The following is a 24207-nucleotide window of genomic DNA, read 5'->3' as shown; positions in this document are numbered from 1 at the left end:
ATGGAACATTACATGGGAAGAAATGATGCTTGTTTGGGAAGTCTGTGTGTTATCTAGTCTCTTGCTCTATTAAAGGAGTCCAAAGCCCATGACAAAATTTCAGTCTGCTGTTTTGTTCATCATGAAAGGAAGGGTGTGGTTGCCATCAGTCTGCCAGTTTCAGTGCTGAAAAACATTTTCCTTTGAATCTGTCTGGAGAATTATTCTCAGGCATACCTTTTTGTTTAGAGAATAGGCAGGGCACTACTAAAGCAGCCTTTTCAAAATGTCTATTTTCAATTTACTGCTGGTTCTGTTTCTCTGTTTAGTCCTTGATTTGAGCCTATTTTAAAATTATCTTTATACACAGGCCTTTTGCCACTGTGTATATGTATTTTCACTCTGGGGAAACTTCACAGCAAAGCTCATATGTGATGAAGATGACACTAACTTGTTTCTTCCCTGATACACAGTTAATGAAATGGCAGGGTATCAGTTCCAGGAAGGCCATAGGTATTACTAGTCTGCCTTGTTGCCACTGATATTTTCTGCCAATAAATATTCTTTTTTTTGCCAATAAAAATTCTTTATGTTTATATTATTTAGAGTTATATTTATATTGTCTAGAGTTGCTAACACGTATTAAAAATCTAATGAGTTTATGATCTTTTATTTCTGCTAGCAATCTTACTTCAGTGTGTTTTTTAATTTTTAACTTTTATTTTGTTTCTTGAAGTATAGTTAACAAGCAGTATTTTATTCGTTTCAGGTATATGATACAGTGATTCAACAATCCTATACATTACTCAGTGCTCATCATGATAAATAAGTACTCTTAATTCCCTTTATCTATTTCACTCACCCCAACCACACCTCCCCCTCTGGTACCCACCAGTTTGTTCTCTGTATTTAAGAGTCTGTTTTTTTTTATTTGTCTCTTTTTTCCTTTGTTTGTTTGTTTCTTAAATTCCACATATGAGTAAACTCATATGGTACTTATCTTTCTCTCTCTGATTATTTCACTTAGCATTATACCCTCTATATCCATCTATGTTGTTGTAAATGACAAGATCTCATTCTTTTTTATGGCTAAGTAATATTCCTCTGTGTGTGTATGTGTGTGTGTGTGTGTGTGTGTTCCTTTTTCTCCACGTTCTTACCAACACTTATTTCTTTTTGATTCTAGCCATACTGATGTATATAAGGGGATATCCCATTGTTGTTTTGATTTGTATTTCCCTGATCATTAGTGATGCTGGGCATCTTTTCATATGTCTGTTGCCATCTGTATGTCTTCTTTGGAAAATGTCTATTAAGCTCCTCTGTTATTTTTTATTGCAAGGTGATTCAAATTCTCTTTGGAAGTAGCTTTAGAACATACTGGAAATCTAGTGGATACCAGATTCAATATGATCAGAAGTACCCACTAATGAATGAACTAAAAACCTGAAAATCAATTTGTCATCTCAGTATAAGATGCCACTCTGACTCTCAAAGCCCTATGGGTAGCACTTAAAACTTTATAAACCTTAAAACTATATTACTAATTATATTATTTTATGGGGGAAATTACACTCTGTTGTCATATTTTAAAATGTAGAAAGATTCGCAATAGTTTCAAGATGGTCACGGGATTTAAATCAACATATTGAAAATTATCAGAACAGGAAAGTATAGTGAATACCTAGAAAAACCTAATTTTGAGGAAAAACTGTTTCTCAGTATTCTAAACACATAAATAAAAACAAGCTTTCTATGCTTTTCTAATACTGGCAATTTTCCTTGTATTTGCTCTCCTATTTTTCACCAGCAACAGATTCACCAGCTAGCTATACTCTCCCAAGAAAAAACTCTCACAGCTCCAAGTGGACGTCTGGAGGTCTCTCAGACAAGACTACTATCAACAGCAGTGTTTTACTTGTCTCACCTGGCTGGCCTGGCAGACCTGGATCTCCTTTGCGCCCTCCTGCACCATCAAAGCCAGGGAGTCCATTGCGTCCCGGATCTCCTGGAGGGCCAATTGGACCTATAGGGAAAAAACAGGATCTTCAAATATGGGTATAATAATTTCATAACCAGATCTAGGAAACCTAAGGTTGTTTAGTGTCACTAAATTCATAGTTCAGTCTTGTCTTTAATCCAGATACCCAAAGGAATACCTCAAGCCTGGGACCAAAGAAGCAGACAAGTATTTAGCTTCAGTTTTAAATAATAGATTTGTCTCTGCAGAGATTACCATAATATGGCACTTGTGTTCTCTTTGCCTCAGAACAAAATAGGAGTACAAGGCCCAACTTTTGTTATCTGTCCACCATAGGTAAGGTTGTTACTGCCTGGTACACTTAGTTTATGGTAAGACTAACAACCTTAATAAGTGAGAAAGACTGAGGTTAGTTTCTAGCTTTCTTATATAATCAAAATTGGCTGCAAGCATAGAGTCAAATGGCCAACTAGACAGGAGTTAGTTTGAAAATCATGAGGCCTCACAGTGGGGAGCTGATGGCTGATCAAATTAGCTTCCTATCCTTCTGGTGGTTGGGATAGAGAAAGCACCAGATCGTAAATGCATATTAATTTCATTACAAAGTTTTAAATAACATTAACCTAATCATTCAAGTTAGAATAGCCAGTGGAACTGGCTAGAAGAGATTAGACTGGGTTTAAAGGAAATTAGGACATGAGAAATTAACACTCCAAAGAAAAAAGGAAATAGGATCTGTGGTGGTCTGGTATACTACTAGTTGTTGAGATTCCTCTTCTCAAAGACAAACCATGACAAGTGAAAGGAGAACTAGTGAAATGCTCCCAAATAGATAAGGCTTAGAAAGATGATCTACAAAGGTACCTGGTAAGCCTTGAGGTCCTGGTAGTCCAGGAAGACCTTTTAATCCAGGCTGGCCTGGGATCCCTGGTGGACCAACATCTCCTTTGATTATAATACTCTGTCCTGAAGGACCAGGTAATCCAGGGGGACCTAAGAGGCAAAACATACAAATTGGAAGGTAGGAAAGAGAAAGGCCAGAAGTGTCCTAAGATCAGAATAAAAATTGGTGCAAAAGAAACAAGTTAAATTTGTTGAAATGTTGCCATGTCCAACAGAAATCTGTTTAGGAAAGCCATCATCTTACCCAGAAGACTAAAAAAATAATTTCCTTTGAGTCAGTGGAAAAATTAAGCTTATTGTCCCTACTTTCAAGACTTGAAGCATGACTTGGTTACTAGAAAGTCTAATCCATTACAAATCTGTGAACACTGATGTCAGGGGAAGATAATTCTATTTCCTGGTAAGTCCATTCTGATTCTAACATCATTTGTAGTTCTTGCTTGTTGTGCTTGTCAAGTGTCCCACTGAACAAGGGAATTTAGCAGATGTCCTATTTCAGTTCATAGGAAACTTCTGTAAGTCTCCAGCAAAAGAACTATTTTCATATTGAAAATATTTTCAATTAAAGGGACGCCTGGGTGGCTCAGTTGGTTAAGCAGCTGCCTTCGGCTCAGGTCATGATCCCAGTGTCCTGGGATCAAGTCCCACATCGGGCTCCTTGCTCGGCAGGGAGCCTGCTTCTCCCTCTGCCTCCGTCTGTCAGTGCTCACTCTCTCTCTCTCTCTGACAAATAAATAAATAAAATCTTTAAAAAAATATTTTCAATTAAAAATGACTTGCTCTTATAATCTGTTCAACCGAATATGGGAAAGTTAGTATAAAATCTAATAAAAATCTTAATGAAGCATTCTTGTTAGTCCTGCATCCATCTTAAACTTAAAAGAACTGGTCTCAGTATTTCCTTAGTAAAACAGAGAGGTTGAGAGACCAGTAAATAGAGGGAGAGTTTTGCCTACTTGCTCTCAGTTGTTGGGGATTGAGACTTTAGTTCAAAGACAGAATGCAAACTTTCAAGTTCTTCAGTGTGTTTAAGAATCAGGTATAATTAGCTCCTGGAGTAATTCTTACCTGGGGGGCCAACAAGTCCTGGATCCCCCTCAGGGCCAGTTGAACCAGGTACTCCACTGGGTCCCTTCATGCCTGAAAAGAAGGTACATACAATGGCACTGCAAAGCAACAGGGCCATAGCATTTTCCCAGTCAAATCAGAAAATGGGTATCTTATCCCAAAGGAGTTTAATATAAAAACATCCCTTCAAATACCTGGAAATCCTGGAACACCAGGGAGACCAGGATCTCCTTTCATTCCATTGAGACCTGGTCGGCCAGGATTACCCTGAATAAATAAAATCATTAATTTTAGAAAAGAACTGAAGGGGGAGGGACTGAGTAACGTTATACAGTATTCATATTCACTGATAGCATTTGCTCTAGGGTCAAACTTCTAGGATTCAAATCCCAATTTTGCCCCTTACTAGCTTGTGTGACCTTGAGTTGATTATTTATCTTTGATATATAGTTTTCTCACCTCTAACATTAAGAAAATAATAGTATCTACGTCATGGTTTTTTTGGTGTGAGATTAAATGAGATAGCTCATATAAAGTACTTAGAAAACTGATTGGCATTTAGCGTGTACATAATAAATGGCAGCCATTATTTTATTATCATGAACAAAGGCACTTTTTAAAGTGTAGCACTAAAGTTATAAATGCTTGGGTGAGAATCACATGTACAGGAATGATAAAGTCTGAGAGACTTAGCAAAAAATATAGCAGGGCCTATTAATTAATTGGGTTTGAGGGACAGGAAAACTATGGGAAAAAGAAGAGTTGAGAATAAGTCTATAATGTACCTAAAGGAAAAATAAATGAGGGACAATGAAATTTTTATCAGCAGAACTGAAAAAGTGGCAAACCCGGAACATATTCCAACATGTAAGAAATGGCTAAAAAAGGAGGGCATGTTAGAAAGACAGGATCCAGCTTGAAGAAGTTTCCAAATCCATGATAATTAGAGCATCAGAATAGATGACAGTTTAAAAAATTATAAATCATTTTAAAAAGAGAATCTATGAGTCCATACTAATAATAAATAGATAATACACAGAAGAGAAGGGAAGCTTTGCTTACCAAAGGGCTAAGTGGCAAATGTGGACATAGTGCGAGAGTTAGAAAATCATCATTTGCCACTATTCACTATATTCAATCATTATATTGATTGGCTGAGGCAAAAATCATAAATAGATATTAAATATATGGGGAAATTTTGATGAGTAGTATATTTGCATGATCTTAAAGGGCCTTTCCATAGCTTTGCTTATTAGTTACAAGGGGGAAGAATAGTAACCATGCAGTGGAGAAACCAGGTAACAACTTGTTGGAATGATCAAAATTAAGATCACCAATGAGGGGCATATGAACACTGTAGGCCTAAATATCTGATGGAGGACACAACATCACTCATATAGTGTGGGGATGCATAATTAGAATGAAGAAATAGCAGACAAAAGAAGGAACATTCTGTCTTAAAAAATGGTAGAGGGCACCCGGGTGGCTCAGTCTGTTAAGCACCCATCTCTTGATTTTGGCTCAGATCATGATGTCAGGGTTGTGACATGAATCCCATGTCAGGCTCCACACTCAACACAGAGTCTTCTTGGGATTCTCTCTCTCCCTTTGCCCCTCCCCCACCAAATAAATACATAAATCTAAAAAAAAATAAAAATGGGAAGGGGCTACATTTCTTCAACTATGTCAAGATTATGAAATTTTAAAAAATTGCTTAGAAACTGATTCAGACTGAGGTAGCATGAAGAGCATAAATATGACAGTTAAATGCAATGCATAATTTGGTCTACACTGGAGGAAAACAATGCTATCAAGGACAATTACTAGGTTAACCAATACAATTAGAATATGTAAAGTAGAAATAGAAGTTTATATTAATGTTCAGTTTCCTGAAGTTGATAATTGTTGTGTTATTATATAAAAGAATATCTTTAATTTTAGGAAATCTCATGCAGTGAAGTATTTAGTGTTAAAAAGGCATAATAGTTACAACTTATTCTCAAATGTTTCATATATATATAATATGTGTATATATATATATATATAATTATATACACACACATAACATATGGGGCAAAACATTAACAACTAGTCCATCTGGGTAAATGATACATGAAAGGTTTTTGGCTTTTTTTTGCCATTCTTGGAATTTTTCTATGTTTAATGTTATTTCTATTAAAAAAATAGAAATGGTGCAAATGTAAGAACTAACTTGCACAAAAGAAAATGAACAGAACTTGATAATACTAGATTTACAAAATATTGCTATCAGGCAGTAGTCTTGAATCAGGCATAGAGACATATGAACTGGAAGCACCTGGGAAATGAATGAGGAGGGAGTAAATAGAGAATGAATAAAGAGAAGACTCCAATTTTAAGAGTATGTGTCTAGAATAATGGTGACATGAGAAAAAAAAGTTAGTTGTTGGAAAGCTTTAAGGACTACTGTTTTAGGTGTTTTTTTTTCTTTTTTTGTGCTATAAAGCAGTCATCAGAGTTAAAAGATTGAGCCCAGGTTGTGTTGGTTGCAATATCTAACAACAATCTTCCTGAATGAATACAAGAAGTGTTAATGATCCATAAAGAAGCATGGGACTTTCTGGGTCACTCACACCAATGTGGAAAGTACATGAATACAAATGTGGGGACATGTTATTCCGTTTTTACAGGTAAAGACAGAAACCTAAACTGCCTATCTGTGTTCCTCATAGACATAAAAGCAGAAGTGTGCAAGGAAGCTGAAATTTGACCCTAACTCTATCTAAGTTCAAAGTCTAAAACATCCCCACTCAACTATAATTACCTCCCTATGGTCTCATCCACATGTAATGTTCTGATATATGCATCTTCTTTTATGAATTTGCTTTCACTGAAATGAAGGGTTCTCAAACCTAAATAACATACATATCAATGACTCCAGGTAAAATATCTTCTGAGGAACACTGTAACTATAAAGCAGCTAAGTCCCTTTAGTTAAAAGAAGATAGAAAACTTGCCTTTCTCTTCTTTTGTAATTCACTAGGAGGCATGCATAGAGCCTTGACCAGTAAATACTAATAAAAATAATGTAGCTTAGAATTCTCATTTTCAATGAAAATGTCCACACCCCCTTCTCATCAAATTTCTCCTCCCATTTCCTACCTGGAGTCCTGGTGGTCCTTGATCTCCTTTCAAACCAGGCAAACCAGGTTGCCCAGGTTGGCCTGGGTTTCCTCTCTCTCCCTTAATACCTCCATTTCCAGGGAGACCCCGGGGACCTTCTGGACCTGGTAGACCTTGACAGTGCACAACAAATGGCCATATTTCAGTATAACATAAGAGTAGTATAAAAACCCTGGCTTCTAAAATATCAGTCTTCTAAATCCTATTAGTTTACAGGATAAAATCCAGAGTATATCAAAACATACAGACCTATTCTGACTCTCTAATATAAATTGCAATAGGTTCTTTTTGTTATCAACAATGGTCTGTAGTCCCTTTTAGTTTACATTTTATTATACATTAAATTGAATAAGCTCATATTTAAAGACAGAACTCAGGACATTAAAATAAAGACTGCTTCTGTGATCCCTAGAGGGTTTCAGTTATGTGAAAAGAAACAAACACTATACATAGGGCACTGTTCTCAAACTGAAGCATACATCAAAATCCCCCGGAGAGTTTGTTAAAACAGACTCCTGGGCTCACCCAGGAATTCTGGATTCAGAAAGGCTGGGGAGGGGCCCACAAAAGTGCATTCTAATAAGTGCCCTGTAACTAAAGCTGCTGGTTCCAGATCACACTTTAAGAATCTCTACTGTGGGGAAATCAGGGATTCAAGTCATTTGTCACACTGTGATTAACAGTAGATTGCTTTACCATAAGTAGTTATTTTGTAAGTAGTATTTGTAAGTAGTTTCATTCAGCTTTTATTACTATGCAATTAAGACAATTACTTAAGCAAGCTGTTTAATTTCATTTTAGTGACATGCTTACTAATATATGGTAACATTTTAGTGTCAGAAATTTATTAATTCAATATAGTACTTTTGAATTTATTTTAAACATGTTTTCATATTCTTTGCATTTTAAATATTTCTGAAGAAAAATTCTGCATATGTCTTGTGAATAAATGAAATTATTTAAAATGGGGTTTTGCTAAGCTCTTTTCCTTATACTATGTTTTAACTTTTCATTCTAAATAAAGATATCAGGTCTATTAAACAACCAAAAAGATCTTATCAGTGGCCACATCTTTTGTCGCTAGGTGGGAAATAGCTGTTACTTGCTTGCTAAGCAGTGGCTGAAGTTAAGACCAACTAGTTCTGCCTTAAGAAACTAAGTATGAAGCACTAAATGATGAACAGGCAACACTCAGCACTTACACATTTTCTTCTTTGGTAATCTTAGTTTTTTATTGGTTTCAACAAAAAAGGAAGGTAGGTAGTGATTATTTTTGAAGGAAATATCATAGGCAAATGAATTTAGAATACTTGAATTCATGCTTACCTATGGACAGAGGGTCATTTTTCTCATCTGAGATAAAATTCAGACTTTAGTTCCCTTCCGATACTCTTAAGACTTGAATCAATGACTACATGCTAACAAGGCAGCACGACATATGGATTAAGAATGCTGATCTCTGGAGCTGGAATGTTGGGTTGGAATCCCAGCTTCTATAATTATTAGTTGTTAGACCTTAGGAAGTTTATTAATCTCCTTGGTCTCAATTTCCTCCTCTTTAAAATGGAAATAAGAGGGGTGCCTGGGTGGCTCAGTCATTACACATGCATCTGCTTCGGTTCAGGTCATGATCCCAGGGTCCTGGGATAGAGCCCCACATCAGGCTCCCTGCTCCATGGGAAGCCTTCTTCTCCCTCTCCCACTCCCCCTACTTGTGTTCCCTCTCTTGCTCTCTTTCTCTCTCTCTGTATCAAATAAGTAAATAAAATCTTAAAAAAAATAAAATGGAAATAAGAGTAGTACCTACTTCATCAGGTTGATCCAAGGATTAAATAAGATAGTATGTATAAATTACTTAAAATGGTGCCTGGTACACAGTAAGAATTATGTAAGAGGTTTTTACAAATTATTATTCCTACCATTACCTTCATTACTAGTAAAACTGAAAGTAAGAACATATCTTTAAAATATGAGCCCATTTTAAAACTTTCAGCTATTTCTATGTGATTTCATAATATAACACTATTCATCTGGCACATGAGAAAGAGGAAGCAGATCCACAACAATACAACAATTGTTTCATCTTTAAACAGTTTAAATTATATAGCCACCCAAGGCCAGCAACCAGGCAAAAACACTTAGAAATTCCCTTTCCAATCATAAAGGCTTGGAGTACTTTGCACTAAAATAAACAAAGAAGAGCAACTGCTGGGTTCACACCCTCAGATAGGGTTTTCTAAGCCAAATTATTAGTTTCATAGATAATGTATAATTTGGATTCAAAATCAGGTAGTAAACTGTCTTTCTGGGAAAAAAATATGAACTACCCGTTAAGCAGCCTAACAATGAAGAAGGAGGATTAAGATTGGGAAAAAAGGAAATCTTTTATGATCCTCTTCCCCAGTCTGAAAAGTTATCAGAATATTTGAAAAAAAAAAAACAATAAACAACTAGGCATGTTATGGTCATTGCTCTTTCTGGAATTAAAAGAAAATATTGGATAATTTACATGTTATTAATTCAGACCTGCCATTCTGGAGTCCCTCAAATTTAATGATTTGTTAATTATATAAGGGACATATATGTTTTATTTTTAATAGTACTCAATAGTAACCCTCTTCCATTTTTTAAAAGAGCCACATAAACACGTAGCAGGAGAAACGTCGTGCCACAAAAATCAATATGTAGAGGTTACAAATATACCAGATGCCTGTCTAAAAATCTTAATGCAGTCTTAAAGATAATATAACCATTTAAAATTCACCATGTCTTCACATATGGATTACTGATTATAAAAAATCCAAACTATGAAGACCTAGTATCATTTCAAACTTGATTATAAACAAGTCACATTACCTTCACCAATATGTTAAATACCAGAGCAGGTAGTATTTGAGGATAACAGCCCTCTCCAATGACTTCTGAGTTATGGCAAAAAAAAAAAAGTGCATTTCTCTTATCATACATATAAAACATTAAAAAAAAAAAGAATTGACCAGTGAAGAGTCTAACCTTGAAAACCTGGGAAGATCAGAGTTCACCAAAGCCCAAAGATCGATGTTAGCAGTATCAGACATCACACAGTACAAAATAAGATTATGAGTTAGAAGTGGTTCACATTATAGCACAAGTTAAACAATAATCCTCTTTGCCAGCATTTCTCATACCTACAGCGTAATCTATGCAAACAGAACCATACAGAAGTATAGAGAGCCGAACATTTTCAAATAGAGCTTATTACAGGAAATAAGCTGCTAGTTTTCATTAATCCAAAAAATGGAAAACTCTACTAAAGATATCATGTTAACACTGCTACTGTGGCTTTCCAAAAGTTAGCATCGCAAGCATTAAAGCTGGTAAGACAGTACCATTTTGCTGATTGCCTTCCATTCCCTTCACAAAGGGATAAAATTTTGGAAAAATGCTTACATTTATCTTGGCCTCTGTCCTCCTTTAGACATTTATCTTGGCCTCTGTCCTCCTTTAGTAAAAAGCCAAGGTACAAATCTCTTGTTATGTTCAGACTGCCTCAAAGAGGTACAGTTAACTTTAAAGGCCTCATTAGACAAAAATACAAAGATCACAGGTGACTAAATAGAGAAATTAAAATAAAAGTACGCAATGGTCATCACCAACTGTACTTTTATTTGCCTTCTTTAAAAATCATTCTATGAAGCCACATTTTAATTTTTTTCATAATTCATCAAGAAGCTTTCTTCTGTGAATTACTACTTACAACAAGTTATTTAAAGAGAAAGAAGCTTTCTTCTGTGAATTACTACTTACAAGTTATTTAAAGAGAAAGAGCCAATATGCATTCATTCACCACTGAATGTTAAAATAAAGAGCCAAATTTTCCAAAAATGTGAAGACCATCAGTGAAGGGGTACATTAAAAATATTTTGACATGCAATATCCTACCCCAAACCACAGAAAATATCACATTTACCTTATTCAATGCCCATATTAAATCAGGCTATTAACTATTAAAAGAAGGATCATTAAATAAAAAGATAAAAAGCCTATAAATAGGACAACTCTTGGTTAATGTTAATTAAGTATAAACACAATTTCCTTTTTTTAGAAGTCTTGCTATGATTTATAAACACTCAGCTTAGCAGAGAGAATAAATTGTGCTAGAGCACTGAATCCTAGGAATTAGAAGACTTAGGGTCTGTTCTTGATTCTACTATTTACATCTATGGGACTGAAGACAATTCAGTCTCTCTGAGCTTGTTTTCTCACCCACATAATGGGAACAGTGTTATCTGCCGTAACCTCTCTCATAGAGTTGTTTTAAAGATCACATTCCATTTAAAAAATAAAGACCTGATATCTGCCATGTGCAAGGTGCTACAGGGAACACAAAGATTAGCTACACCCTAACTCTGCCTTCAAAGAGCTTTTAATAAAAGTACATTATATGATGTAAATGGTGGCACATCACATAAATATAAAAGATTATTATCACTGCCAGGTAATAAAACTTTTACAGCATTTGATAATTTGAAATTCAGAAGGCTAAAAATCAGGTTCTGTTTGTTTAAATGGTTTCTAAACCACATACAGCAAACTGACTCAAGACCACAGTTTGAGAGTCTGGCCACACAATTAGTTAAATAAAACAGAATTCCTACCTAAGATAATTCTGAATTTGATTATAGACATTTTATATGTGTATTTGTTATAGAAGGACCAATAACAAGAATGCTTAGAAAAATGTCACTGAAATATGTATTTTGGTCTGAGTAACTAACAAAGAAAACTTCAGATCACATCATAGCAAAACTTCTAAGATCTTAATTTCTAAGAGATAAAATTTTAATGAGTTATATGCCAAGTCAATTTTGTACATGAAGCTCTCGGTCTATTATTTCTCAAATGACCTAACAAAGTTTAACTGAAAAAAACAAAATAAAAAAACTAGTCTTATTCATAAGTGGTAATAACCAAAGATAGCTGATGAACTGATTGGCAAATTTCATTTTATTAACTTACTTTTATTTAAATTCAATTAGCCAGCATATAGTACCATCATTAGTTTCCAATTAGTGTTAAATGATTCATCAGTTGTGTATAACACACAGAGCTCATCAATTTTAAATCCAGTTTCCACTGTTGTAAAGAGAACACTGTAGATACCAGGTTCCAATAACTATGTAATTTATAGTACATCTGGTAAATCAGAGGTCAAGTTGGTTTTAAAGTGATATGGCTACTTCTCTGTTTCTTCTTTGAATATATTCTAGTGCCTCAGAAGAAAGCAATCTTCTAGCCAACACTAAAATCTGGAAGTGATCAAAGCAGCCAACTTCTATGCAAGTCAGACAGGGGAGTACTCAAAATTACTTCAAAGTAGCCCTAAATTTTCTCTTTATCATGGTGATAGTTAAATAGTATGCACTTGTCTTAATCTTTTTGATGACACCCATTTCGGAAAAACACAAGAAGCAGTTAATAGGGATTGATGGAACTTATGCAGTAACAGAAAACGGAGTGGATGCAAGGTCCAGTCTGCTATAACTAAGAATCTAATAAAATGGCAAAAGCAGCTCTGCTTCATCACTTATTATATTTATAACAAGAGTAAGAAGCCAGATCATAAGCATTGAGCCATACAACTGCCTTTGTTGGAGGATGATATATGCTACTAGCAAAACAGACATTTAACAGAGCACTGGCAAGCCCTAAGTCAGATTCCCAGCTATGCCAGTAACAAACAGTATGACCTTGGGCAAGCTTCTTAACATCTTTGGGCCTCAGTTTTCTCATATGTGATGAAGATTCTCTCCTTGACTAAACTTTAGGCAGGCTCCTCTGAGACTTATTCTCATCCTTGGGCCCTGTTCTTGGTATACTGAAGTCTACTTTTAGCAAGAATCCTTTAGCAAGTCAGTTTATGGAGAGTCCCCCCACTGCTGATACCTGATTAAGTCCCTTATCCCCCAACCTTGATGTCTAAGTCTTTGGCCTGACTTTAGCAAGAATTCTATTAGGCCAGTTTAGCAAAAACCTACCTACCCTTAAAGTTTCATGTTAATAACTTTTGATCCACTGACTCCCTCACACTGCTGGTTGACTATAAATCCCCATTTATCCTTGTTTTATTCAGTTGAGCTCAGTTTCTTTTGCAACTGTCTCTCCCCTACTACAATAGTCTTAAATAAAACCTGTCTTGCCATCTTTAACAAGTGTCTGGTGAGTAATATATCTAAGTATAAAATTTAGATCTCTTCTAGATCAGATACTCTATGGCTCTATGAAATTAAGCATTTGTGGAAGGATTGAAGTAGTAAGTAGGAGTAAGTAACTAGGGAATCTGTTCAGATAGAGATAGATGGCTTCCTAAAAAGAATCTTGAAAAATTATGAACTTTAATTCATAAAAGAATATTTCCTGCCATTCCCTACAGTCAGAACTCAAGAATATACCTTTTTGCCATTTTAGTTCCTCCTTAGAAATTTGAAAAGATCTATTTATCTTGAAGTAATAAACACATTCAACTATTTGTGGTTCCCTTTACTCCTAATTAGGTTAACATCTTTCACTGTGAATCAGCAATTTTCCATTGGACAGCTCCTGGTAACTGTTCTTTGATGTGTAATGTTTATATGCATACGATTCAAACAAGAGTAAGAGTAAGAGTAAGAGTAAGAGTAAGAGTAAGAGTTAGAAAACCTGTGTTGGTTGTATGGATTTTTTTTTATTGTGTACCTATTACTTCATTTTCATAGCAGGGGAATTTAGAACTTTGTGACAACCCAAAATGTGAAGATGGGATGGTTTGAAAAATTACAAGAGTTGTGGCAAGTCAAGAATTGCATATTTGCAGGATCTGATAATAGATATTATTATTTAAAAAAGAATGCCTTTTCAAGGATATTGAGAAAGGGGAACCCTCTCACACTGTTGGTGGGAATGCAAACTGGTGCAGCCATTGTGGAAAAAAAACAGTACAGAGGTTCCTCAAAAATGAAAACTAGAACTATCCTATGATTCAGCAATTGCACTACTAGGTATTTACCTAAAGAATACAAAAATACTAATTCAAAGGAATACATGCACCTTGATGTTTATAGGAGCATTATCTACAGTAGCCAGATTATGGAAAGAGCCCAAATGTCCACAGACTGATGAGTGGATAAAGAAGAGTAATAAACACACACACACACACACACACACACACACACACACACATTACTGAGCCAAAGAAAAGAAGGAAATCTTGCCCTTTGCAATGGTATGGATGGAACTAGAAAGTATTATGCTAAGTGAAATAAGTCAGTGAGAGAAAGACAAATACCATATGACCTCTCTCATATGTGGAATTTAAGAAACAAAACAAATGAGCATAGGGAAAAAAAGAGAGAGACAAACCAAGAAACAGACTCTTAATTATAGAGAACAAACTGATGTTTTGTGAAACAGTGGATAGGGATTAAAGAGTACACTTCTTGTGATTAGCACTGGCTATTATTTGTTAAGTGTTGAATCACTAAATTATAATTGAAACTAATTTACACTCTATGTTAACTAACTAGAATTTAAATAAAAAGTTAAAAAAAGATCGCCTTTTTGAAGGATAGTTTGATTTCATTTACATTAATAGATATAAAACAAAAATAAGAAATATACTGTACTCTGAAGGTAAAGCTAAAATATACAATACACTTTTGGGTACTATAAGTGTTTGACTAAAAATGACAAAAAATATATGAATTTTAAAATGTTAAATTAGTTTTCCTAACTAGGTAATTTGGGCTTATTCCAATAGAAATATTGGGCTCTACAGTTCTTTCAACTTTCAGAGATAGACCAACATGTAAGAACTGAACTGGCATATATGCTCTTAAAATACATGCAAGCACTTGAAAATATTAGGTAGATATATACATATATATGGAGAGAGAGAGAGGAATTATATACTGAATTACATACATATACCACATATACATATATGTATACATATACATGTATATATGTATAATTATATACACACATATACATACGTGTGTGTATATGTGTGTGTGTGTATACACACACACACACACACACACACATATATATTTAAGAAAAGTTTCAAAGTTCATGCAGTTACTACTTTGGAGTTAAGGAGCTAACCTGGAGGACCTGGATAGGGATCAAAGTTCACCAAGGCCCAATGTCATCATTAACAAAAAGGAAAAATATCAAAATTGTTAGCGATATCAAGAAACTAAAGCATTACTCTAACTTCTTTCAAGTTAAACTTTAATTCAATAAAAGAATACTCTGGAAGTTCACATTCATGCACCTGTAGATAAACCAAATTATTACCACTTCGCATCAGCACTAAAATAAAGATAGCACATGTGACATATTTTGAAAGGCAAAAAAAATAATTTTTATAATAATCATTACCATGAGCTCAAAAATAACTAACTCTAAGATCAACTTGGTTTAAAACTACATTTTAATTTGTAGTTTATGAACAAACTGAGAAGTCACAAACTACTCATCAGGTAGATGTTCTCCTTCCTGCTATTTAGAAAGAGTAAATTTTTAAAAGCACCTTTGTGACTAATGACTTTATGTTGACAAATTTCACAAAAATGTTCTACAGTGAGCTCCATTACCAGTAAAGAACAAATAATCAGAGTGCCAATTATACAAAATGATAACAGTTTGGTTTATTTTGTAATTATTGCATGCATAACCAAGCAAGACATTGGTGTCAATTCTTTACATGCAAGAGTTAATATGGCTGAGGTGGTTTTCACTGGTTTTCTTCAATAGTAAAACAAGGTAAAACTATGAACACCCTCTATAAACAGCCAACTCAGATAGGATAAAATCTGGTTTTGAAATGATCCTCTGAACAAAGTATGTTATCCCATTTTATTTATGTTTTCAGAGCATATCTTATTAAAATTAACTCCAATCACTTCAGAGTTTATGGTAATTTAAATGGAGATTTTTATTTTTAAATACATTTTAAAAATGAGTCAGAGACTTTCAAAGGCTAAAAGGATAAATGTTTTGTTTCTTTTTAAGCTTAGATTTCTCTTATTATTTTAAGTCAATGAGGGCCAAGTTTTTAATTTCTCAAAATATAAAAACTGAATATTAAGTCCCAAAAGTCTGTTAATAATCTGTCACCAGTGCTGGGCTCAGCAACATTAATCCCTGATGAAAACAGCATTTCCAAACAGCAAAATGAAGTGACAAAGCACATACACAAAATGAAAAGTGAACACTGGATGCAAAATTGAGACTAAAAGAGCAGTTAACACAAGACAAATGAGGTAGAGACATGAAGCTGGTATGAAGAGATCGCTATTCAATTTAATCATGCTGTGATGTTGAAGATAAATTTGATTGCCTAGTTCCTAGAGAAAATAAATTTTTTTTATTGTGTTTGGTGACATTTGCTGATCATACGACAGAACCATAGCAACACTTTTGGTATGGACCACAAGCATCTATGGGTGATCGCTAAAATGATTTCTGTGATGACATGCTGGGAAGCTTACATTAAAAATGCAGATGGCATTTTGCTGCCAGGTTATCAGTATAGTTTAATGTTTAATAAAAAGACTAATAAATCCACTATTTCCTTTTTTCCTCCAAGTGGTTTGTTTTAGCAACTTTAAGTAAATGATGAAAGACATTACTGAAAAGAATTATTAGATGCCACAGAAATGGATGGAGCTAGGTATAAAATAAGTTATTTATTAGTAAGGAGTTCTTATAGAGTCTAAAGTCCTAAAGACTGAATAACCTGCCAGCAAAATGAAATAAATTAACGAATATACAGACCATTACCCTACCACTCATGTACATACCTGGTCTCCCAGGAGGACCCTGGGGCCCAGAGTTGCCTTTAGGGCCTTCCAGAGCTGGACCTGGAGAACCAGGAGGGCCTGGGGGACCCTGCACACCAGGGAAACCATGAAAGCCTGGTTCTCCCTTTGGACCAGGAAGGCCAGGGTTTCCTGGAATGCCAGGTAATCCTCCATCACCCTTTTGACCTATGAAAGCAAAGTGACAATAAGAAACACACTAAATGATACTGCCTGTAATAGGCTTGCCTGTGAGGCTAATCTATTCATTCTTATTAGAACAAGTGATGGGATTTGCCAGGATCAGTTCTATCTCCCACCAAATCCCACACCTGTCCAAAAAACCCATTCCTTTTATGAAATATATTCAACTGTTATCAGAAATATTTATTAGAGTATGTACAGAAATATAAAAACAATAATAGCTTGGATTCTGAAAGATATCCTTTGTATTAGGACACAGAGCAATTATCACATGACTGATAGCTGCTAGAAAATAAAAAACTAAAAAATAGAAAGGTTTAAAGTATTGGCATGAACAGGTTAGAGATGGCTGGAGGAAATTCCTTAAACATATATTTTGAGGCTAATTTTGAGACTAACGAAGATATGAATCTTCAATGGTTACTATGTGTCCCTGAAGACAATTGTATTCAAGATTCAGAATCCTAACCCAAACTATTCTCAACATTTTTTCTATACCACCAACATGCCTGAAAGCGATGTAACAGTAGCACATTAAAGTAATGATTTTGACATTGGGATCATGGGAAGGATATAGGAATTTCTAGGCAATATGTCTGTAGTTTGAAAAAAACTTCCATAGAGTAGCTAATGGGCATTTCAGAACATAAACAAGCATATCTGTACACACATTTAGTCATTCAATTAATGCTCTGATGCTTACAATGAAAGTTAGAACAAGAGATTGCACAAAGATGTGTATGAGCATATACCCACCCAAAACACAAGATGCATATTAATACAAAGTTTTCCATTTTTATTACTGGTACAGACTTCTATAGTGTTTCCTAGTATTACCTTGGTTTTGTTTCCATGAGGAAAAGAGTGTTTTGTTTTGTTTTGTTTTCTGGCTGAAAGACTTTTAAAAAAATTAGTGAAATCTACATCTTTCTTCAAATTTGCTTTATCATTTCCTCAGCATTTACTTATGAAATCAACGAAGGGATATTTATATGTAAATTTCTTTAAGAATGCATTTTTATATAGGGCAACTCTTTCTACTAAATTGTTAATTAAGAACTGCTTTAAGCTATAACTTTAGCTTTGAGTTTTCTGGGTTGTATGTGCATTTTATAACAGTAAATGGTGGAGATGGAAAAATAAATGTACTGGAACACATACTCTTTATATGTACTGATCTAGTATGTTTTACTAAAGTTTACCAGAAAGTCCTGGGAGTCCAGGGGGTCCTGGGATTCCAAAGCCCGGCTGACCTGTCAGAGCATAAACCAAAAATCTCAAATAGATAATAATAAATGAAACAAGGACAAATTATTTTGGATTGTTCAGTTGTTTACTGAGTGCTACAATGTTATACAAAAGATGCAGATTTGTTTTCAACACAGAATCATAATTCTAACATGAGAAAACTATAAAAACATATTCTACTTATGATAAGTGTTAAATACATCTTTGTATACATATAGATCTATAAATGGAATATAGATTTCATAGTGAAACAAAGTCATGCAGAAAAGATAAAAGCAGCTGGGTAACTTCACATGAAAAACTGGGCAAGAAAGGATATAGAGTTTTTTATAAGATTGATAAACATGAAGTAATATTCTTAGTATAGATTGCAAGAAAATACCAAGGAAGGGAAAAGTGTGTAGTAGCTTAGAGGTTAAGAAGATATAATTTAAAAAAAAAAAGAAGATATAATTTCATTGTGGGTAAAAAAGGGCAAAAGTTAAAGAAGACAAGGAAGAAATTAGAAAATTAGGAACAATAAAAAGTAGAGCACCTGGTTCGCCCTTCTGTCCAGCTGGTCCAGGAATACCATCTTGACCTGGGTTACCTTTTTCACCTGGAGGTCCTGGTGGCCCAGGACGACCTCCACCACCTAAAAGCACAGGGTACAGAAGGTTATACCTATCCTCCCAATTCCCTTTCCTTCTATATTCCCCATTCTTTCCATACTAGCCTCAAATAGTTCTGTTCAAATGACACAAAGTACCTCTGAGACACCCCTTTAAATCACAAAATGAATGCTGGAACACTGAAAAGAAATAAAATAAAATAAAATGGAAAAAAAACCCACAAAATCCTTTGAAAAAGAAGTACATAAGAAATAAAGGCTGATAAGAATAAGGAAGAAATTTATTATAAACTCAGTATCCAAAAACTTTCAGTTTCTCATTTTAATCTAGCTTTAGAATAACAAGGAGAGTAAGATGTGGAGGTGGAATGGGGTGCTATTACAGGCCTCATATATGGGGCCAGAGAAGTGACTTGCTTTAGAATTCAGTGAATAACAGTGCTATACTTTGCTAATCTGAAAAACACCAGACCTTCCACTAATTGCAGGATACCTGAAATAACTCTCCCTGGGAAGAACCCCCAAATAAGGCTCCAAAGTAATAATTTTAAGTAACTTTTATTAAGAGTTGTTCACTTCAGGGGCACCTGGGTGGCTCAGTTGGTTGGGCGTTTGTCTTCAGCTCAAGTCATGATCCCAGGGTGCTGGGGTTGAGCCCGATGTCAGTGGGCCCCTGCTCAGTGGAGAGTCTGCTTCTCCCTCTCCCACTCCCCCTGCTTGTGTTCTTGCTCTCACTATCTCTCTCTGTGTCAAATAAGTAAATAAAATCTTAAGGAAAAAAAAAAGAGTTGCTCACTTTGTACGTAACTAAGTAGAACTAAGTGAATGATCATCATGTTTCCTTGTCTTAAAAATGTTCACAGCTCCCAGAAATGATTTGACTTTCCCAAAATGAATATGAGCCTTAGTTTTACAACTAATCCTTAGGTTTTATACTTACCTACAGGACCAGGTTCTCCTGGAAGGCCAGGGTTCCCAGGAGGACCATTAATACCTTTTGCTCCAGGAAGTCCTGGGGTTCCTAGAATAAAGAGTTCAATTTAATAATAAAATAAAAACTACACTGTTTTAAGAATTACAACTCAAAATTACAATTTATAGTGTTAGCACAGAAACGGTGAAGAATGGGGGAAAAAACAAGGAAGATGCTGGTATTTGCTGAACATTTTTAAGGGTAATTTTAAGTTTTAAAGTGATTTATCCACAGGCTGGCATTATAATATATTCATAATAAAAATAATCACCACAATACTACACTGGTAGAACTGGTAGGATTCCATTGTATGGATATACCAAGTTTTTAATTCATTCATCTATTGTCAGACATTTGGGTCACTGTCAGGTTTTAGATATTGTAAATATCTATTCTATTTATGGAAACCTGTTCTACTTTCAGTTTTTAGCTATTATGAGTAATGCTGCTATGAATATTTCTGTACCAGTATTTTTATGGCTATACGTATTAATTTATCCTGGATAAATACCTAGATAGGAATGGAACTGCTGAGACAGAGTAGGCATATGGTGCACCTCATTAAAAAAAAAAAAAACAAGTTGCCAAACCATTTGACATTCACAACAGTATTTAAGAATTTCATTTGCTCCAGATCCTTGTACAACATGGTGATATCAGTTGTTTTAATAGTAACCATTCTGCTAGGAATATAGTGCTACTTCACTGTGGTTTTAATTTTTATTTCTCTGATAGCTAATAATATTGATCACCTTTTTATGTGCTTATTAGCCATCCATATATCTTCTTTTGTGAAACATCTGTTCAAAGTTTTCCCCATTTAAAAAAAGTGGATTGTATATCTTGTATTATTGAATTGTAGAAGCTCTTTATATATCCCAGATATCAGTCATTTGTCAGATATATGCTTTGCAAGTATTTTCTCCTAGTCTGTGGCTTCCCTATTCATTTCCTTAATGGTGTCTTTTGATGAGCAGAAGAATAGAAGACCTCAAATTCTTTAAAAAAAAAAACAAAACCAGTGTGGAGCAACTGAATATCTGTATTAAAAAAATGAACCTTGACCCCTACTTCACACCATAAAAATATTTTTATTCGAACAAATCATAAACCTAAATATAAAAGCTTAAATATTAAATGTTACAGAAAAAAAAGAAGAAGATTTCCATAAACTTGAATAGGCAAATATTTTGTAATAGGAGACAAAAAGCACTAACTATGAAAGAAAAGTAATAAACTGAACTTTATTAAAATTAACTTTTGAAAAAAATAACTTTTGATCGTCACACAACAGTATTAAGAAAATATCACACAACAGCATTAGGAATGAAAGGCAAATTTGAGACAGAGAGAATGTATTTGTAATACATGTATCTGATAAGGGCTCATATTCAGAATATATAAAGAACTGTCCTGTGTCGATAAGAAAAAAGGGTAAACAATCCAATAAATGTGAGTAAGAAAACATGGAGCAGGCATTTCAAAAAGATGCTATCCAAATGGCCAATAAGTATATGGAAAGGTGTTTAATATTGTCATTCATCTAAAATGTAAAATAAAACTTCAGTATAACATTTCTATGTACCCACCAGAACAGCTAAAATTAAAAAGACTGACAATACCAAATGAGGTGAGGACATGGGCAACTGGACAACATTTCACAATACAAAGTACTAACCACAATATAATCACGACAAGACACCAGGAGCCCCCCAGGAACATTTCATACATTGCATGTGAGACTGTAGCTTATAAAATCACTTTGGAAAACCGGCACCATCTACTAAAGTTAAGTGTATACCTGCTCTATGATTCAGTAATAATACTATGAAGTTATTGTCTAAGAGAAATGAGTATGTATGTCCACAAAAAGACATGTTAAAGAATGTTAACAGAATCTTTTTTAATAATCTCAAACTAGAAACAACCCAGAAGTCCATCAACAGGTGAATGGGTAACTGATTTTATGTATTTCTTCAACGGAATATTATACAGTAATTATAAAAAGAAACCAACCTACCGACACATGCAACAAGATAAATGAATCTTACAGACATGAGTGAAAGAAGCCAGACAGAAGGATATAACCTCTTTGATTCTATTTATATTAATTTCAAAAACAGGTAAAATTACTTGATGATAATAGAAATCACAGTAGTGGTTACCTTGGGAGGTGGTTTCACTGTGAAGGGGCCTGGGTAAAACTTTATGAGGCAAGGGAACTATTTTATATCTTGATATGTGTGGTGGGTACACGAATATATATATGGGTGAAAAATCATCTATAGTCTTATACATTTTACTCTACATTATACTTCAGTAAAATGTTAAGGAAAAGATAACCAAAGGCCCACTCTATCCATGCCACCGTGCAATCCAAAAGACAAACAAACAAATGAAATACAAGCATAACCAGAGCAGATAGTATAACAAGGTAGTTCAGGCTAGCTACTTGACTATAATGCTAAGTCCCTTTGCTTGCATGACTCAGTCCTTGTCATATAAATGAGCTGAAGAGTTGTCCTACCAACAGCCACCCCACTGTGTGCCTGAGCACAACTCTCTAAGAGAATCAGCGGCAGGCTAAAGTTTGGTAGTGTATGTTATCAACTATAAAAATAGTAAGGCCTCTTAATTGACTTGTGGCTAGCAGCGAAAGATTGAAAAATGCTCTACCAGATAGTTTTTGCCCACAGGATTTTGTCCTGCTGAGCTGGTAATACTCATTCTTATTTTATACAGAAAGAAATTTGGGCAAAGAAAAGTTAAAAGAGCTGGTTCAAGATTATGTTGCTAGTCAGTATCTCATTGGGAAAGAGAACAGCAGTCTGCCAAATAAGAAGTTGCTCTGTGGGATGGGTTAGAGTAGACAGGAAGGAGAGAAGGAAGCATTTAAGAAAAGGAATATTACCAGGGAATCCAGGAAGGCCTGGTTGTCCTTTTGCTCCAGGGGTCCCTGGCAATCCAGGCAAACCAGTATCTCCCCTAGAACCTTTGATTCCAGGGTTTCCTGGGTATCCAGGCAGACCAGGTTCTCCCTAAAACCATGAATAAGAAGATAAAACTGAGTCTCTACATGAAGTAGATTGTATAACAACATAACATTATTTATAGAGCTTTTATTTTATGTCAGGCACTCTGCTAAGTGCTTTACATAAAATGCTTTGTTTAATCACTTGCAGAAATTTAACTTGAAAATGCTTTGTTTAATCATCACAATAGCTCTTTGAGTTAGGCTTTATCATCTCTACTTATCTCTACTTATAAATGAGAAAACTGAATCTTGGAGAATTCAAGTGCCTAATGGCTCTAGCAAGTGGCAGAATTAGAATTTGAACCAAGGTCTGTCAGACTCCAGAGTTCACGCTATTTCTACAATACGTAGATGTATTACTCATTAATCCTTAACACTTCAGTAAGAAACACACTATCCCATTTTACAGTGTTGCAACTAATAAGTTGTGGAGTCTGCATTTGGATCCAGATAGTCTGATTTGAACCTGTGATTGTTATCCCTAGTATGCTACAATGAAATTCAATGCTTACAATAATTATGTCAAACAATAGTTACAGTAGGTTCTACTGTAAAAAGTAAATTTAATCTTAACATTTAGTGCTTATGCTTGCCTAGGTGAATAAGATCATCTACTTGTGACTTAAATGATTCTGCATTATGGCAAAAGCCTTTTCAACTAATTCCTTTTCTCCTTACATCTCACTGGGCTGGGAATATATGTATTTTGATCTGAACCCTTATAAATCAAACATCTAGCACATTTTTATACACATAATAGGTATACAATTAAATTTTGGATTGAACTGGTTCCATCTTAGATATTTACACAGAAAAGCTTTGAATAAACTATCATAATTCTTCTTGTTATTCATGAACCAATGACATTTATATATCAAAATGAAAAACAAGAAGAAAATTCCAGTAGTCTGCTAATGGTAAATCTGAAAGGCAATAAACAAGCTCCTGGTGACTTATGATAAAGTATGTTAAGTTCTATAAACAACCACAATCTGTTAATTTCAACTAGCACTCAGTTCCCCACTACATTTCTCACCACTCTATGACCCTATTCTAAATTGTATAAAGAAAGTAAATATTTCACCAGGACTTCTGAAAAGGACTAAAATTTGCTAGTTTAAGTTTTATCTAAGTTTTTATCATTCATACACTTTCAGAGAAAACAATGCCCTTCCAAAAAGGTAAGCAAGAAGAAATTAAAAAAAAGAAGAAGAAGAAGAGCAT

The 24207-nt window shown here is 34.6% G+C and overlaps 1 protein-coding gene across 2 annotated transcripts in view; it reads right to left on the bottom strand.

Annotated features, from left to right (window-relative positions):
* The window catches only part of COL4A5 (collagen type IV alpha 5 chain), a gene marked incomplete at its 5' end in the record, with an annotated part of 234983 nt that overhangs the window by 10775 nt on the left and 200001 nt on the right, over positions 1-24207 (bottom strand). The window contains 10 exons of one of the 2 annotated variants that reach the window (XM_080795346.1): positions 1907-2005; positions 2825-2953; positions 3932-4003; positions 4126-4198; positions 7073-7206; positions 16906-17103; positions 18321-18371; positions 18902-19000; positions 19917-19997; positions 22861-22987. In XM_080795346.1, coding sequence (XP_080651472.1) covers positions 1907-2005; positions 2825-2953; positions 3932-4003; positions 4126-4198; positions 7073-7206; positions 16906-17103; positions 18321-18371; positions 18902-19000; positions 19917-19997; positions 22861-22987 — 1063 coding nt within the window. The remainder of the gene's footprint in view (positions 1-1906; positions 2006-2824; positions 2954-3931; positions 4004-4125; positions 4199-7072; positions 7207-16905; positions 17104-18320; positions 18372-18901; positions 19001-19916; positions 19998-22860; positions 22988-24207) is intronic. The other variant, XM_080795345.1, reaches the window with a different exon arrangement.

The sequence above is a fragment of the Martes martes genome, assembly GCF_963455335.1.
Source record: "Martes martes genome assembly, chromosome: X".
NCBI lineage: Eukaryota > Metazoa > Chordata > Mammalia > Carnivora > Mustelidae > Martes > Martes martes.
This window is presented reverse-complemented; position numbering and strand designations above follow the sequence as displayed.